Raw genomic sequence first — 13272 nt, forward strand, 5'->3', positions numbered from 1 at the left:
AATTTTATAAAAACCAATTTTTCTTCTATAATGAGCTTCTTACCTACTTTGAAATTGCCTAATTGTTTATCTTTAATTGAGAAGATTTTTTAAATAGTATGTAATTAAGAATCCTTAACAATAACAAGTGATACCTATTATCGCCATTAAAAAACAAAAAAATCACACTCCCCAAAATTATAGGCGTACTGCTTTTCTTTTTAGAGCTTTGGGTGACCTTAGCTTTTTTTTGATGTCGGTTCCCCGTTTCTGAGCCACTCTATCAAATCTCGGATTAGTGAAAGATCATAGGTAGTTTCATCGTCCGTCACAATCGCGCTTTCCCGGCATTTCCCGGCATTTTTCAGCCGGGTGATGCACCCTCTTTTCTTTTAAGTATATATATGCTCTATAGGTAGGTAGGTCTATTGGTGAAAACTTGGTAATTTTCGTTCAACACTTCTTAGGGTTCTTTACCCGAAGGGTGCCAACGGGACCCTAATTACTAAGTCTCCCTTCGTGTCATCATGATCAACCCTTCGCCGGCTCACTACAGAGTACGGGTCTCCTCTCAGAGTGATAATGGTTTTGGCCATAGTCTACCACGCTGGCCAAGTGCGGATTGATAGACTTCACACACCTTTGAGAACATTATGGAGAACTCTCAGGCATGCAGGTTTCCTCGCGATGTTTTCCTTAACAATTAAAGCAAGTATTATTTAATTAGGTACTTAAAACGCACATAACTCTGAAAAGTTAGAGGTGCGTGCCTAGGATCGAAGTCGAACCCCCTACCTCCGATTAGGAAGCGGACGTCCCCTAACCACTAGGCTATCACAATTATTTTCTTCGGGTGCGAAACCCTAAAAATGTATAAGTATAATATTAATAAAAAATTCTGAACAAATAACATTATAATTTTCAAGTATTTATTTACTAAAAACATGATACTAGGTTCAATTTAAGTTGTGAATAATGTTTTACCAACCATAATTTTTTTTTAATAATAATAAAAAAGCCTTTTATTACTGAAAATATAAATTTACAATATTATTTCATTTACAATTTTATGTAGTTAGAAACATGGTTTTAGGTAGGTATACATAATTTAATTAGTATTAAAAAAACAAGCAAAAATGTACCCATTAACAGGCGTGTAAATACGGCAAACACATTTATGGCATCATGATTAACCCATCGCAGCTCACTATAGCGCACGGGTCCGGAGTCTCCTTACAAATTGAGAAGGGTTTGGCCATAGTCTACCGCACTGGCCAAGTGTAGATTACCAGACTTCACACACCTTTGAGAACACTGTGGAGAACTCTCAATTATGCAGTTTTCATCACGATGTTTTGATAATCGCACATAACTCCGAAAAGTTGGAGGTGCGTTATAGGTAGGTACCCGAGATCCGAACAGGAGCTAGACTAAATAAATTTAAATCAGTAGGTACATATCAAAAATTGTGGATCGGCAGGAATCAACCCGCGTCTCCAGGGACCGCGCCCGACGCTCTGCCACTAAGCTACGGCTCGCTTGCTGCCAGTGACAAAAGTGATAACATGTATTTTCACCTAGTATTGAAGCAATTATTTAGAAATTTCCTTGAAATGTAGGTAAAACCCTATAAAAATTATAAAATACTAGCTGATGCCTGCGACTTCGTTCCTGTGGAAATCCCGTGGGAACTCTTTGATTTTCCGGGATAAAAAGTAGCCTATGTCACTCTCCAGGTCTTTATCCCATGCAAAAAATCACGTCAATCCGTTGCACCGTTGCGAAATGATTGAAGTACAAACCAACAAACAAACACACTTTCACATTTATAATAAGGGTACTGATAGGAGCTATACTAGCCTATCACCGCTTAGGTTTACCTACCTACCTACTTTACATTAAGTTCGGTCACCGACACCTTGCATGTCATGGGATCCCGCAATGTAACGCTCGCTTCTCTCAATGATTACATACCTACCTACTTGTATAGTATAGTAGTAATTAACGCTAATGTAAAGCTTTCCTTATTGATATTATATACTTACCTACTGCCAGCATTATACGGCACGTTGACCAAATGCACCTATAATACGCGACAGGGGGAGATGCCAATCGGGGAGGGAACGCCCCGCACACCCTCATAGCCTCTGCGCTAACCCGGTGCGGGCGAGCGCGGGTGACGTGCGGGTGTGCAGGGCATCCCCCCGCCTCATACCCCGATTGCCATTTCAACTTGTTGTGTATAGTGACAAACCAACATGCTTTTCTTTTATGCACGTGTACGCGCGACTTCACCCGACTGCATTAAGGTTTTTTAAAATTCTGTGGAAACTTTGATTTTCCGAGATAATGACGTCCGTAATTTCGTCGTGGAAAATATTCGATTTTTTGGACAAAAAGTAGCCATGACCGTCCCCGGGATGCAACGCTGTAGAGTACTGCCCATACTGTGCAAAGCCAGGGCAAGATAGTTAATATCAACAAAATAATATGAACTGCAGTTCAACAAATAATATTAATTAAATCTCCGTCGGGGGATAAAATAGGTAGGTACGTACCTATAGTATGCGACAGATTGAGATGGCAATCGGGTAGGAGACTTCTCGCACACCCGCACAGCCCCGCGCTAATCCCTTGCGGGCGAGCGCGGGTAACGTGCGGGGCGTCCCCCCGCCTCATACCCTGATTGCCATCTCGACCTATCGCGACTATAGTTCATGCTGCTGCGGTTGTTTCTTTTAATGAAATGTCTAGTTGCCTAATTCCTTTGTTATTCGGTTGCTTCACGAAAAATTTGGCTAAGTAGGTAGGTACCTACAGTTGGAAATCTTAGCATAATATATTTAATCAGTGTTTTAGAATGTACAGGTAAAGCCCTTTCATTGATACCCCATTTGGTATAGTAGGCACCTACTTAATCTTACTTTTAAAGTTGAAAATAAGTACTAATGATTTCTTCATAAGCACATTTTAATTTTATTTTGTGATAAATTCACAAATTCACGGTTTTCGGATTTCCGAAATCTTAGTTTATATTTATAATATTATAATGTTATAATGGATTAAAAAATAACTTATAAAGGATACGTTATAGATACGTTACGGATAAAACTTATAAATGATACGTTACTTATTTTAACAGAATATTTTAAAAATCTATCTCATTCTCTCGCAAGCTAAATCCTTCAGATGTATAGATTTGTCTTTTTGTAAAGTCGGTTATTCGTTTCATCGAGCTTCAAATGCAACGCATAAAGAAGTTTTCATTTAAAAAATATTTCTATTTATTTCATTTCTAAATATGTACAGTGTTTCTTGTAGGCTAAAGGTGCGACAGGTCCAGATGGCAATTGGGGAGGGAACGCCCCGCACACCCGCACAACCCACGCGCGAATCCGGTACGGGCGAGTGTAGGTGACGTGCGGGTGTGCGACGCGTCCCCCGCCTCATACCCCGACCCATCTCGACCTGTCGCGGACTTATACCCTTGCACTGCACCCTGTTCGATAAGCCTCGGTTCTACTCAGAAGCTCAGCTGAGCAAGATACGCGCCGAGTTTCACCTAGGTACTTACCTACCTACTTACTGAAAAGTGGGTTCAGCCACGTTCATTGTTCCATTCGGCGCGTAATTGTTTGGAAATGGCCAAATACATACTCAATTTATGTTCCGGACTTACCAAATCCGTTGGACTTCATCCGATCGTTTGTTAAGGCCATCACAAAGGATAGGTAACTTTCCAGTACAGAATCTCCAATTAGGATGTCCTGCAGTAGGATGGACCGGAAACTAAATAATAATATAAGTATTCTTAATAAGTCATTTAGTAAAATCCCTCTTAAGGGTGGTAAAATAGGGGACGAAAGTTTGTAAAGGAAAGTTTTATTTATTGTTTTATTATATGAAAGTACCTACGGTAGAAGTTACGTACGTGAAAATGGGCATTTAGGTACTAAGTACTAGCTTTAAACATCGATGGCTTTAAATAATAAAAACCTTTATAAGTTACTAGCTGACCCTGCGAACTTCGTTTCGCCTAACAGTCGATTCAAATTTTTTAATTTTTTTAAAAATATCAATTCACTATCAGAAATTCTAAAATCCCCACGATTTAGGACTTCAGTACTTTGCAGCATCAGAATTGAGGAGTTAGGATCCGAAGTTCAATGATGTAGCCTATGCTTGGTACCTAAAATAATTTTGCATCATCCGCAGTTCCTGAAACATTATAGTTTAGGAGTGCTGTACCCTACATCATCAGGGTTGAGGAGTTGAGACTTGAAGTCTGAGAATAAAGTCGTTTCTTGGTACCTACAATATGAATTCACTATGAACACTTCCTGAATCTTGATAACTCAGGCGGGCAGTAACCCTGCAGCATCAGGATTAAGGAGTTGAATCCAGAATTTTTTATGTGACCACCACGAAAAATTTTTTTGTTGATTTAAAAAAAAAATTGCAAATCGGTCCAGAAACCTCGAAAAAATCGATGTAGAAAAAAGAACCACCTCATTTTTGACAGTCGGTTAAAAACCGATTACCTTGAAATATTTACGGAACAATTTTTAAAATATCCCCTTTCTAACAAAAAAAGAATGAATGAAATCGGACTACGCGTTAATGAATTACAACTCAGTATACATTTTAACTTTCATCCCCTCTCCTACGGGAACCATGCTGAATTTCGGGATAAAAAGTATCCTATATTCTTCCTCATAGTATGACCTCAAATCGTACCAAGTTTCATTGGAATCCATTCAGTAGTTTCAGCGTGATGCGCGGCCGTGATACAGACAGACAGACAGACAGACAGACAGACAGACAGATAGACAGACAGACAGACAAAAATGAAAAAAATTACAGTTTTGTGTTCAGTATCGATTATAGAGTGCCCTCGAAAAAAAAATTTCAAAATATCTTCAATGTACAGAATTTGACCTGTTACAGTTTTATTACAAGTACAAGTATATTGATTTTGGAAAATACCCATTAAGTGTGGTAAAATAGGGGATGAAAGTTTGTATGGCAAAGTTTTAATTGTTGTCATTGTTAACTTGAAATTTGGAAGGTAGGTTCTTTTTTAGGGGCAAGTTATAGCTAAGAAAAGATTTTGTGAAAATCCTCACGTATAGGAGTTGGAAGATTGTATGAAAGTCGTAGGTAAGAAAACCTACCTACAGTAGCTGGCGAGAATTATTGTACATCGATGAGATTAACTCATGTACAAATTATATGTGTGAGACTGAATGCAGGTAAATGAAGCCTTTTGCAGCGGGCAAATTTCGAATCTCATAAGAAACCAGAAAATTTTCGCGGATGAAGTCACGGGCAACTAAAAGGTAAGCCGGGGCTGGTCAACTAGTAAACAATACTACAGTTTCTTGAGTTCGTGTTTAAAATGATAATGCGGATTTTTATCGCAACCCAGCCGTTTGTTTTGATAGCGTGCTGTTGTTACTCAAGACGTTGTTATTAACTTGTTTTCGTGGGCTTCACAATATTTCTATTAGGTGTTTAGCAACAATTGAAATATGCCTTCTCATTTGCATATTTTTCTATTTTTACGCATCAAAATCCATTGGTCTGTTTTAGTCTTTCGCAAAGAAGAGAAGGCCAGAAGTAGATATACTTAAGTAGATACTTATTAATTTATAAATCCATTCTAATATTATAAATGCGAAAATGTATTTGTCCGACGGTCTGTCTGCTAGTTTTTCACGGCCTAACCGATAGATAGCTCAGTCCTAGGGACGGACAGTCGTACTTACTATAGTCGTACTATACTTAGGCTAATTTTGTACCGAAAAATCAGAGTCCCGGAATTTTTCAGAACCCAAATCCACGCGGACGAAGTCGCGGGCATTATCTAGTATTTAAAAAGTTGACCCACCTCGATTTCCTATCGGTGATCTTACCTTTTGTGTTAACTCTATAACATAAAAGGAAAGCTAACTGACTGACTGACTGATCTATCAACGCACAGCTCAAACTATTGAACGGATTGGGCTGAAATGTGGCATGCAGATAGTTATTATGACGTGAGTTTGAAAATTCAACCCCAAAGGGGGTAAAATAAGAGTTTGAAATTTGTGTAGACTACGCGGATGAAGTCGCGGGGATAAGCTAGTAAATTAAAATATTACAATTAAATCAATAAGGCTTTATAAGGGAGTTATAAAGTTGCCATACCCCTTCCAAGTCAGCCCGCTATCATCTTAGCTTAGACTGCATCATCACTTACCACCAGGTGAGATTGCAGTTAGTGGCTAACTTATAATTTACAAGTTGCTTTCCAAGTTAATTTGGATAAGTGTCATCCGTGAGTTTCCGCGGGAAGAACTTTAAAAACCCCAGCAACCAAATTGTTTTACACGACCTGCCCATATAAAGCAGTGTAATGTTTTCAGGGTTCATGTAGATACCTATGTATGTGTACACTGTACACTGTACATACTATGCGAATTTCTTTATTCCATCATAGCTTCTAAATGCCTGAACAGATTTGGATTGTATGTAATATCGTTAGAATCCTTATATCATCTATATATATAATTTTAAAAAAAATCAATATGGTGGCTGTATGGTGCCATTTGCAAAAGTAAAAATTTAACTTTTTAGTTCTTTCTTCATACTTTTTTTACGTTTTTGGCGGGCCAGTTATGTAGGTAATTTTTTTTAAAGTTACGACTTGTTAGTCTTTTAGGTAAGTATAACCAATTGTTATTTTTGTTTCAGAGGAAGGGGTCAGCGAAATGGGGACACTAATAGCAAACGTAACGAACTATTATAACTACCTAAACGATGACTTAGCGGGTAAGAACATTTGATTGTACCAAATACGACTATATCGAGGCCTATTAATATTAATTTATGAAATACTATGTGTTGCGTCAAAGGTCAAACTTGCTTTGAATTTCAAATATTCGTTAACCCGTTTATTGAAATAACGTAGTACGTAATAATAATAATATTATAATAATTGTTATAAATATGATAGAATCTGGCGTAATACAACATTCTAGGCCATAAATCTTCGGCTTCTGTCAGGCGGATTTTCGAGTTATCTTATTTTTAAGATAAGAGCAGTTACGCACTCATCCGATCCGAGTCCGTAAAAATACGGATATTAAAAACTTGGACCGAACTGGGATATTGCTTACGCACTAATCCGATCTCTGATCGAAATCGTAACTATTCAGTAGGTAGGTACACATCTTTAATATATTACGTTATATGTATGTCCGATTTGAATCCGCGGCAAATCAGAGATATTTTCACGGATGTCGGAGAGAACTCGGATGACGGATGTCAGAGCTAGTGAGTAGGTAAGCCACCATACAAATTGTTCTTGACTACTTCGGAACATATTTTCACGGATTCGGGCCGGATGCAATCGCCCGCCGAAATGCAATTTTAGAAAACGGACTTTTGACTTGGCAGTAATGAATCATATAGGTACATTTGTGACTTATCAAAATAATATGAAGACCTACACACGTAACCTACGAAGCCTCTGCTTGGCCACTACTTAAGAAGGCTGCAGCTGCTATTACGTAATCATATATCTGTGAAAATTATATTATGATCAAAGATTACCTAGGTAGGTGCCTTTTTATGGATATCGTGGCATAAAGGCGATGGCACTATTTGATCATACGAGTACTATTACGATGATTATTACCATTATAGCGTTAATGTACCTCATAAGGTACCTACCAGCCGTACTCCTTAAAGGTTGGACTGAGGTAACTTTGAAATACATAGTAGGTAGGTACTAGGTATCCTTAAGTAGGTACCTACTTATATTTCGAATAATTAGATACCTATTTTTACATTTCGCTCCCATGGCAGCCGATACAGTTTGATAAAAGTCAGTTCAGTTGGTATTTTATCACACGCAGCGGTCAACCGCATACGATAACATTATAGTAACAATATTTCTTGAATTCCCCATTGTTAAAACTCCAAAATACAAGAAGTATTATGTAGTTTATATGTAGGATAAGTACCTACCTATTTTAAGTATAACTCTATGATGGCCATGACTTTAGGTTTTTAGGGTTCCGTACCTTAAAAGGAAAAAAGAAACCTTATAGGATTACTGCGTTTCTGTATGTCTGTTTGTCTGACTGACTGTCTGACGTGTCTGTCAAGAAACCTAAAGGGTACTTCCCGTTGACCTAAAATTATGAAATTTTGTGGGTAGCTAGGTCTTATAGCACACTGCACACGTAAAATGTAAATGGAAAACTATGAATTTGTTGTTACATCACACACACACATACATGTGGATTGCTTTAGCAATAAGTCCGCCTTTGCAGCCTTTTGTATACCTAGTTCTTCTGTATCTTATATTGTTATCTGTATAAATGTTGTATGTGCAATAATGAATCCATACTAATATTATTAATGCGAAAGTGTGTCTGTCTGTCTGCTAGCTTTTCACGGCCCAACAGCTTAACCGATTTTGATGCAATTTGATACAGAGTTAGCTTACATCCCGGGGAAGGACATAGGCTACTTTTTATCCCGAAAAATGAAAGAGTTCCCATGGGATTTTTAAAAAACCTAAATCAACGCGGATGAAGTCACGGGCATCATCTAGTTTTAAATAAACAAAAAATAAAGACAATCAAAAGTTAACTTAAAATGTAATTGGTTGCCTGTGGTTGCCGAGACCACTCTGACCCGACCCGAATGCCGAAAACTAAGTTCGAAATTAAAATCAGGTTTCAATGTTTGCCAAGTCAAGTACAAGTCATACAAGTCACAACTAATGCAATCTCACAATGAAAGCATAATTATGAGCAATAGTAAACTACTTAATTAAAAGCAGAATTGCTGAAAAATAGTTAAAAACACGGTTTACTGAGGAAACAGTGCAAGATATGAAGAATAATATAAATGCGAAAAGTGTGTCTGTCTGTCTGTCTGTCTGATAGAAAGAAAGAAAGAAGACGTTTATTTACAAAACTGTGCCACACATCCACGCTTTTACGCGATAGATTTTTACGGGTCAACTGTTTTTAACCGCTATAGCCGGGATAATTGGGGATAGCTTGCATATACGTAGGCTATATTTGTGCCGGAAAATTAAAGAGTTCCCACGGGGTTAAAAGCTTAAATCCCCGTGGATGAAGTCGCGGGCAATTTGGGACAGACAGATTGCATCTTTGTGACGGATAGGAAACTTTTTATAAGTACCTACCGGAAAATCAAAAAGTTCCCAAGGGGTTTAAAAAATACTAAATTCACGCGGTCGAAGTCGCGGACATCATCTAGATTCTAGTTAGTCATGAGTCTTTACCTTCCTTTTATAATATATATATAATACGTTATACCTACCTAATACTAGGGCTTACTTAGAGAGGCTGCCCGGTCCATGTAACCATGTTCAATTTCCATAAACTACATCATATTATGTACAAAGTATTATGGATACCCAGTTTGGGTGTTTGTATATTGCTAAGTAGATATGAATCATGTAGGTAATTTCTTCATCACCGAATGATTTTATTAAATTATTCAATCTATGTATAGCTATTCAGCGCAGTTGGCAGGTCTAGAATTAATTTTATTAAGATTATTCGCACCACGCAATGATACGGTTATGGTAATTTTATAAAATTCCAATCTTGCTTTTAAAATATATTCTATATATAATATTTCCTTAAATACACATTCTTCTTGAAAATATGTTCTGAACTAGCTCATGGCCCCGAATTCGTTCACGTGAATTCGCAAATTTCATACCACTATTTCACCCTCTAATGGCTTCTAATTGCTTAGGGGTTGAATTTTCAAAAATCCTTTCTTAGCGAATGCCTACGTCATATCTATCTGCATGCCTTTCGGCTCGATCCATCCAGTGGTTTGAGCTGTGCGTTGATAGATCAGTCAGTCAGTTAGTCAGTCAGCTTTTCCTTTTATATTATGTATATATAGAAGATACGTTACAGATAAAGAAAGGATAAACTGGCTGACTGACTTAACCTGTACTTTCATTAAAGGCGATTTTCCGTTATTTAGCCAAAATAGAAATGGTGAAGATGGTGAAAAAATTTCACAGAGTTTGTTTTTCAGATCCTCGAACGAATAGTTTTCTTCTGGTCTACAGTCCGGTTCCGGTGCTGACTATCATGTTTCTGTACCACCAGTTCGTGCGATACTGGGGTCCCGCTTTCATGGCCAACCGACCAGCTTACAAACTGAAGAACGTCATCATACTCTATAACATTGTGCAGATCTTCTTATCAGGACTTTTAGCAGTACAGGTAGGCAAGGCTGACATCTATTTTCTTATTGCTTATAATGTGCTTAACTGCAAAAAGTACCCAGTGTTTGAGCTAACGCCAAAAAAGAAAGAATTTTCAAATACTGTCTGCAGAAAATAATGCCTAGGTAGGATCAAACTAATAAAGTAAAATGAAATGATATTAGTATAAAAAAACTTAATAATGATGCAGGCAATAGTAGAGACGTACTAAGTAATAGCTAAAAATAATAAGTTAGGTAGGAACCAGGTACCAGTCATCGCAATTCACACCACTCTTCCTCATCAATCTAGATTCTAGAGCATTGATCAGACCAAAATGAAATCGTGGGGCGTAGCCTAACCTGAGCAAATAAGTAGAAATTCGACTCGCATTTAGTTTTACAGAAACGAACTCACATTATATCAATGAAGTACCTACAGTAGTTATTTCACTACGAACAGTTTCTGAATCTTGATAACTTAGGCGGGCAGTAACCCTGTAGTATCAGGATTGAGGAGTTGGATCCAGAAATTTTTATTATTATTAATTAAATGATAGTGGGGTATTATTTAAAAATGATACGCCACTAAAGTGATCTTATTTTAAAAGTTGAAAATACTAATTATTTGTGCATGAACATTTTAATTTTTTTTGTGATGTTACTACAAATTCACGATTTTCGGATTTTTCCCTTTACGTGTGCTATAAGACCTATACCTACCTGCCAAATTTTATGATTCTAGGTCAACGGGAAGTACCTTATAGGTTTCTTGACCGACAGACAGTCAACGAAGTGATCCCATAAGGGTTCCTTTTTCCTTTTGAGGTACGGAGCCCTAAAAATAAATTACTACCCTTTATTCAGCGAAATAAAATAGCATTTAAAAAATACAAACAGATAGAGTACCTACCATAGTCCCCGGGGAACCAATGAGCCAACCAAAGTATATGGTTCCCCGAGACCCCGGTACCCACTTCTTGAAACTAACATAATATCTATTTTGGCTGAACAGGACGCGCGGCCTCAGCTTGATGCGGCAGTCAGTCGACTGCATAGAGTAAAGTAGGTACTGTCGACTGCAGCGCTGGATTTTAGGCATGACTTCTAGTGATATAACGGGCCGATCGGGAGCGAGGCAGTACCTACTTGTATAGTGATTGTAGTAACTCATGTATGAGTCTTTAATTATAGTGTGTAAATATCGGCTCGACCATCTCACTGTCCACGTCTTCACTGTGCGGGTCCGAGCCATAGATAATATACTAATACGGGTATCCGAGCTCAACTGACTCCCTCCAGTACGATAACCCCACCCACGCACACTGCGTGGGGTGTAGACTCGAGACCACAGTGTCTTGAATGTAGTATATGTGTTAGTATGAATGTAAGTTTGTATGTATTATTTGCCTGTATGCTACAGTGATAATTCTGTATGGCCAATTAGTCCGGAAGCATCGTTGCTATATTGTATCGAAGTGTAATACGGGATTAGGGAATTATTTGCACTTATTTAATAACGCCCTCCAGCACGATGGACCGACGATATAATGAGGCTGGCGGGAAGTAGCTGGATGAGGAAGGCTGAGGACCGGGTGTGGTGGCGCTCTTTAGGGAAGGCCTATGTCCAACAGTGGACATCCACAGGCTGATGATGATGATGATGATGATGATTCAATAACGAAAGTTTTCTTTTTGCCAGTGCCTAAGATGGCTGTACCTGCCTGGCTACTACAGTCTATGGTGTCAGAAAATAAACTATGAAGACACCGAAGTGGAGAGAATGGTTATCGACTACGTGTGGCTATACTATTTTATAAAGATCGTCGATTTACTTGATACGGTAAGTAACATTTAGTTTTTTCTTCTTTTATAAAATAGGTAAATATACCCATGGCCGTAGCCAGGAATTGATTTCAGGGGGGGGTTATATCAGGGCCTCAGCCGCAAATCCTTTTTCATCAGAAAAAAAACTTTTGCTCGACTTGTTGGAGTTAGTGAAAGTAGGTACCTACTCACTTGGTTTTTGGAATTTTACCTTTCGATTTGTCAGTAAGTTAGAACCCAACGATAAACAGGAGCGCGAGCGCAGCAAGCGCAATTTTTTTTGTTTCAGTTGGTACAGAAAAAGTGAAAGGGAAATGAGCCCAGTCACAACAATTTTTTTTTGTTTTAAAGCTCTCTTAATGAGAAAAGTAGAGTGCGATGAATTCTCTATCGATACATACTTACTGGTATTATGAATGCGAGTGTTTTTCTGTCTGTCTATCTGATACGTTTTCACGATCCATCTTCTTGACCAAAAGGTACTATTGAGAGATAACTTTCATCCCGAAAACGGACATAGGCTTCTTTTTCGGAAAATCAAAGACAGAACTCCTTCGGTATTTTTAAAAACCTTGGTAAATCAATGCGGATGAAGTTGCGAGCATCAATCAAAATAAAATAAAAGCGCGAGCGAAGCGAGCGCGGAATTTTTAAACAAAAATCTATGTCACTATGAAAGTGTATCCATCTTTTACCTTTTCAAGACCCATCTTCTTAACCAAAATGTGGTAGGTACTATTCAATGATAGCTTGCACCCCTGGAAGCGGACGTAGGCTTAATTACCACTCGAGCGAAGTCGGAGCGGGTCAGCTAGTATCTAATCACATAAACATACGACAACACACAAAGATAGATTCATTAACTTGCACCTACTTATTTAGGTTCAGTAACTTCAGCAGTTCTTTGGTTCAATAAAACAATAAAATCCCGCGCAAATCAAAAAAATCGGCCAAGTGCGAGTCAGGCTCGCGCATTGAGGGTTCCGTACTACTGTCGTATTTTTTCGACATTTTGCACGATAATTCAAAAACTATGATGCATAAAAATAAATAAAAACACAGACAGGCAGACAGACAGACAGACAACAAAGTGATCCTATAAGGGTTCCGTTTTTCCTTTTGAGGTACGGAACCCTAAAAATCAATAGGTATATAAATTAGTAGGTAGTGTACCTACCTACCTACTTAGTGGTACGGGACATTGAATGTATA

At 38.1% G+C, this 13272-nt stretch overlaps 1 protein-coding gene across 3 annotated transcripts in view; it reads left to right on the top strand.

The window, feature by feature from the left end:
- LOC117984992 (very long chain fatty acid elongase AAEL008004-like) overlaps nt 1-13272 on the top strand; it is a 49135-nt gene that overhangs the window by 23688 nt on the left and 12175 nt on the right. For 2 of the 3 annotated variants that reach the window (XM_069501057.1, XM_034971673.2), the window contains 3 exons: nt 6715-6792; nt 10063-10253; nt 11936-12076. In XM_069501057.1, coding sequence (XP_069357158.1) covers nt 6732-6792; nt 10063-10253; nt 11936-12076 — 393 coding nt within the window. In that variant the 5' untranslated portion in view covers nt 6715-6731. Of the gene's footprint in view, nt 1-5296; nt 5319-6714; nt 6793-10062; nt 10254-11935; nt 12077-13272 lie in introns of those variants that run through there. The other variant, XM_069501058.1, reaches the window with a different exon arrangement.

Source organism: Maniola hyperantus, chromosome 9 (genome assembly GCF_902806685.2).
Source record: "Maniola hyperantus chromosome 9, iAphHyp1.2, whole genome shotgun sequence".
NCBI lineage: Eukaryota > Metazoa > Arthropoda > Insecta > Lepidoptera > Nymphalidae > Maniola > Maniola hyperantus.